The sequence below is a fragment of the Babylonia areolata genome, chromosome 11 (genome assembly GCF_041734735.1).
Source record: "Babylonia areolata isolate BAREFJ2019XMU chromosome 11, ASM4173473v1, whole genome shotgun sequence".
Classification (NCBI taxonomy): Eukaryota; Metazoa; Mollusca; class Gastropoda; order Neogastropoda; family Buccinidae; genus Babylonia; species Babylonia areolata.
Genome location: NC_134886.1, coordinates 1,644,191 through 1,649,950, shown reverse-complemented (window position 1 = coordinate 1,649,950; position 5,760 = coordinate 1,644,191). Strand labels below are relative to the sequence as shown.

Genomic DNA, 5,760 nt, shown 5'->3' with positions numbered 1-5,760 from the left:
ACCACGTACATAATTCCAAACTAGGTTTCTCTCTCCTTGACAACAAACATTCGTTTCCCTCCTCAACACGTCTCACACACGAATGGAAACCACGTACACCACAACGTGTATCCCTTTCCATACCGTCTCCGTCTTGTGCACAGTACACGATTTCAAACCAGGCTCTCTCGCTCTCTCTCTCTCTCTCCTTAGAAACACTGGTGCCTCTTTTCCCGTCGTGTCCAGGTCTCTCTCTCTCTCTCTCCCCTTAGAAACACTGGTGCCTCTTTTCCCGTCGTGTCCAGGTCTCAGACAACAGTGGAAACCACACAGCAATCCCTGCCCCTGTTGTCCAAGTATCATGCACAGGGTACGATTCCAAACCAGGTTTCTCTCACTTTCCTGAACACGTGCATTCCTTTCCGTCCTGTCCACGTGTCACACATGAGTGGAGACCACGCACACAGCGCTGTCCGAAGTCCCACACACCAGCGGAAAGCGGACAAAGAGCGCTGTCCGAAGTCCCACACACCCGCGGAAAGCGGTCTGAAGTACCACACACCAGCGGAAAGCGGACAAAGAGCGCTGTCCGAAGTCCCACACACCAGCGGAAAGCGGACAAAGAGCGCTGTCCGAAGTCCCACACACCAGCGGAAAGCGGTCCACACAGAGCGCTGTCCGAAGCGTCATACATGAGTGAGGGCGCTGACCTCGGACGTGGTGCCGTGTTCCTCTCGCTTCTTGCGGCAGGACCTGATGCAGGCGTTGATGGACTCGGCGAGGGTGGAGCGGAACTGGCGGCTCATGGTGCAGTACATACTGAAGTTGATGGCGCTGTTGATGAGCGAGATGACGTCGATGACGTCGCTAAGCGGCATGTAGACCCGGCGGAAGAAGCCGGGCGTGGCGAAGACGCACATGAGGACCAGCACGCTCTGCGGCACCTCGGAGATGATGTACATGACGATGATGGCCAGCAGCATCATGGTGGTGCGGCGGTTCTGCTGGTGGCTGGACGAGTTGTCCCCCTTCAGGCGCCGCCCCCGCTTGTCCGTCTCCCACAGCGTCCTGAGCAGCAGCCCCCCGAAGATGGAGATGAGGATGATGGGCACGATCTTGCCAGCGATGGGGTAGACGAGGAAGGTGAGGGTGGCCATGGAGTCGGTCTCGTTCTTGCCGATGGGGCTGTCCAAGACCCAGAACCTCGTGTTGTTGGCGTCCGGGTAGGGCCTGATGTCGGTGATGAGGTAGTTGGGGATGACCAGGAAGGCCGAGCCACAGAACGCACACACGATCAACAGGATGGAGGTGCGCAGGGTGACGGAGCGGGCACCCCGGGCCTGGAGACAGACAGACAGACAGAGAGAGAGAGAGAGAGAGAGAGAGAGAGAGAGAGAGAGAGAGAGAGAGAGAGAGAGAGAGAGAGAGAGTCAAAAGTCAAAGTCAAGAACAGTTTAAATTGTCAGACCTCTGGCCCATAACAACAGGATTCACAGCAAAATGTAGCATGCGACAGGAGAGAGAGAGAGAGAGAGAGAGAGAGAGAGAGAGAGAGAGAGAGAGAGAGAGAGACAGAGAAATCAAATCAAATCAAATCAAATCAAATCAAAACCAAATCAAATTATGGTGCTTAGAGCCTCGCCGACCACTAAAGCCATCTCAAGGCTATCGCCACGTTCATGCCTACTACAAGTGAGAGAGAGAGAGAGAGAGAGAGAGAGACAGAGAGAGAGAGAGAGAGAGAGAGAGGGGGGGGGGGGGGGGGCAGGGTTAGCTGTGATGGAGGTGGCGGTGAAAGAGTTAATACCTACTTCAAGTGAGATAGAGAGAGAAGGGGTAGGGTTGGTTGTGATGGAGGTGGCGGTGAAAGAGTTAATACCTGCTTCAAGTGAGATAGAGAGAGAAGGGGTAGGGTTGGTTGTGATGGAGGTGGCGGTGAAAGAGTCAATACCTGCTTCAAGTGAGATAGAGAGAGAAGGGGCAGGGTTGGTTGTGATGGAGGTGGCGGTGAAAGAGTCAATACCTGCTTCAAGTGAGATAGAGAGAGAAGGGGTAGGGTTGGTTGTGATGGAGGTGGCGGTGAAAGAGTCAATACCTGCTTCAAGTGAGATAGAGAGAGAAAGGGTAGGGTTGGTTGTGATGGAGGTGGCGGTGAAAGAGTCAATACCTACTTCAAGTGAGATAGAGAGAGAAAGGGTAGGGTTGGTTGTGATGGAGGTGGCGGTGAAAGAGTTAATACCTGCTTCAAGTGAGATAGAGAGAGAAAGGGTAGGGTTGGTTGTGATGGAGGTGTGTCCTGACTCGTGTTGTTGGGCTGTGCTGTGTTGTTGTTGTTGTTGTTGTTGTTGTTTTGTATTGTGTTGCATTGACATCAATGCATCAGTACAAAAGGAAACAAATTATCTGACCGACCCTCAGCTGTTGAGTTTAGTGCTGATTAAAAAACAACAACAAACAAACAAAATATATAAGTAAATAATTGAATAATCAAATAATTAGATATATACAAAAATAACTGAATAAACTGAATAAACAGCTGTCATGGGATGCTCCTGGAATCCCATGAACTGTATATCACCTTAAAAAATTATTGATGTATCACTGATTTGACAACTCTATACCACCTTTAAAAATGACTGATGTATCATTGATTCGACAACTGTATGCCACCTTCAAAAATCATTGATGTATCATTGATTTGACAACAGTATATCACCTTCAAAGATTACTGATGTAGCACTGAGTTGACAACTGTATACCACCTTAAAATATTACTGATGTAGCACTGATGTGACAACTGTATACCACCTTAAAACATTACTGATGTAGCACTGATGTGACAACTGTATACCACCTTAAAACATTACTGGTGTAGCACTGGTGTGACAACTTACCACCTTAAAACATTACTGATGTAGCACTGATGTGACAACTGTATACCACCTTAAAACATTACTGATGTAGCACTGATGTGACAACTGTATACCACCTTAAAACATTACTGGTGTAGCACTGATGTGACAACTGTATACCACCTTAAAACATTACTGATGTAGCACTGATGTGACAACTGTATACCACCTTAAAACATTACTGGTGTAGCACTGATGTGACAACTGTATACCACCTTAAAACATTACTGGTGTAGCACTGATGTGACAACTGTATACCACCTTAAAACATTACTGATGTAGCACTGATGTGACAACTGTATACCACCTTAAAACATTACTGATGTAGCACTGATGTGACAACTGTATACCACCTTAAAACATTACTGATGTAGCACTGATGTGACAACTGTATACCACCTTAAAACATTACTGATGTAGCATTGGTGTGACAACTTACCACCTTAAAACATTACTGATGTAGCATTGGTGTGACAACGTACCACCTTAAAACATTACTGGTGTAGCATTGGTGTAACATGGATTTGCTGCCTCCTCGACAAGAAACAGCGAGGTTGTCAACCGGAAATTTCCAAGAAACGAAAGAAAAAAAAAGTCGTACATTCGATTCCTCGTACATATCCCTGGAACTTTGAAACAGAACTGACCGAGATCTAGACAACCTACAGACCTGGAAGAGTCCGGGCAGTTCATTGCGGCGTCTTGATGACATTTCACAGGGCTGATGGAGAAGAAGAAGAAGAAGAAGAAGAAGAAGAAGAAGAGGATATAAAACCCAACTGGCATTTACATTTCTTGTTCAGATTTCACCGGAAGGTCCAGCCGTATGCAGAAGACTTCTGGCAAAAAAGGAACGGAGCACGAAACATTGACAACGGAATCTTCCAGACCCGTTCGGGAATTAAGGAACCAGGCACTCTACATTGACAACAAAATCCCTCTTTCCAGATCCGATTGGATTTAACGGGCTTCCTTGTGAACGTGCTTGGAAATAAGGACAGAGCGGATGGCGGCAAGAGCGCGGAATGTGGATGACCTATTTCTTCCCTGCTGTCACAGTCCAGTGGGAGGAAGACGATCCATTGAGCGTGCTTTCTGACCACACGAACCGTCCATTTCAACTTAACACCGGTTCTGACTGAAATAGGGATACTGTGCTATTTCAGCCTGAGTTGTCTTCTTCTTCTTCTTATCAATATTATTATGATGATCACCATCATTATCATCGTAGCTATAGTAAGCTATGTTGTATTGTATTGTATTGTATTGTATTGCATTGTATCGTATTTTACTGCATTGAAACTGAAAGTAAAAAAAAAAAAAAACGGACCTGCGAGGACCTGACGATGACGTATCTCATGATGGCCATGGTGACCCCCAGCCAGATGGAGGCGGTGTGAGAGGTCAAGGTCAGGTTGGTGTGCACGGTGAGGAACACCATCCAGCCGAACGTGTTGCGGGTGGGGTTGGGGGTGTCGCCGTTCAGAAGGTAGAAGTGGACGGCGAAGGGGATGTAGCTGGACATGGTGATCATGTCGGCGATGGCGATCCCTGCAGGCACCAAGACAGGGTACATTAAAAAAAAAAAAGACAAAAAAGACCCCCTTAAAAAAAAGACACCTCCCCTCTCCCCCCCCCCCCGAAAAAAAGACACCCCCCCACCCCCTAAAAAAAGACAAAAGAAACACCCCCCACCCCCTAAAAAAAGACAAAAGAAACACCCCCAAAAAAGGCAAAAAAAGGAGAAAAAAAAAAAAAAAAAAAGAAAGAAAGAAGACATGGTACATGATACAGCACTACTTCATCATCTCCGAAGTGAAACGGTTGACACGTTTGCCGACAGGACAAGACAGGACACATGACGAGAGTATTATACCTGGTAGATAAACAGCCAGTAGACCCTTTCCCTGGGGATAAAGACAGGACAAGACAGGACAAGACAGGACTCATGTCGAGAGTATTATACCTGGTAGATAAACAGCCAGTAGACCCTTTCCCTGGGGATAAAGACAGGACACATGACGAGAGTATTATACCTGGTAGATAAACAGCCAGTAGACCCTTTCCCTGGGGATAAAGACAGGACAAGACAGGACACATGACAAGAGTATTATACCTGGTAGATAAACAGCCAGTAGATCCTTTCCCTGGGGATAAAGACAGGACAAGACAGGACACATGTCGAGAGTATTATACCTGGTAGATAAACAGCCAGTAGACCCTTTCCCTGGGGATAAAGACAAGACAAGACAGGACACATGACAAGAGTATTATACCTGGTAGATAAACAGCCAGCAGACCCTTTCCCTGGCGATAAAGACAGGACAAGACAGGACACGTGACGAGAGTATTATACCTGGTAGATAAACAGCCAGTAGACCCTTTCCCTGGGGATAAAGACAGGACAAGACAGGACACATGACAAGAGTATTATACCTGGTAGATAAACAGCCAGTAGACCCTTTCCCTGGGGATAAAGACAGGACAAGACAGGACACATGACGAGAGTATTATACCTGGTAGATAAACAGCCAGTAGACCCTTTCCCTGGGGATAAAGACAGGACACATGACGAGAGTATTATACCTGGTAGATAAACAGCCAGTAGACCCTTTCCCTGGGGATAAAGACAGGACAAGACAGGACACATGACGAGAGTATTATACCTGGTAGATAAACAGCCAGTAGATCCTTTCCCTGGGGATCAAGACAGGACAAGACAGGACACATGACGAGAGTATTATACCTGGTAGATAAACAGCCAGTAGACCCTTTCCCTGGGGATAAAGACAGACAGTTACCAGAGAAACACAAGCAACGTGAGAACATTTCAGGGCAAGACAGACAAGAGAGAGAGAGAGAGAGAGAG

The 5,760-nt window shown here is 47.0% G+C and overlaps 1 protein-coding gene across 2 annotated transcripts in view; it reads right to left on the bottom strand.

The window, feature by feature from the left end:
* Positions 1-269: 269 nt before the first annotated feature.
* The window catches only part of LOC143287267 (G-protein coupled receptor dmsr-1-like), a 243,341-nt gene continuing 237,850 nt past the window's right edge, over positions 270-5,760 (bottom strand). For both annotated transcript variants that reach the window (XM_076595211.1, XM_076595212.1), the window contains 2 exons: positions 4,222-4,442; positions 270-1,319 (listed from right to left, as the gene is read on the bottom strand). In XM_076595211.1, coding sequence (XP_076451326.1) covers positions 666-1,319; positions 4,222-4,442 — 875 coding nt within the window. In that variant the 3' untranslated portion in view covers positions 270-665. The remainder of the gene's footprint in view (positions 1,320-4,221; positions 4,443-5,760) is intronic.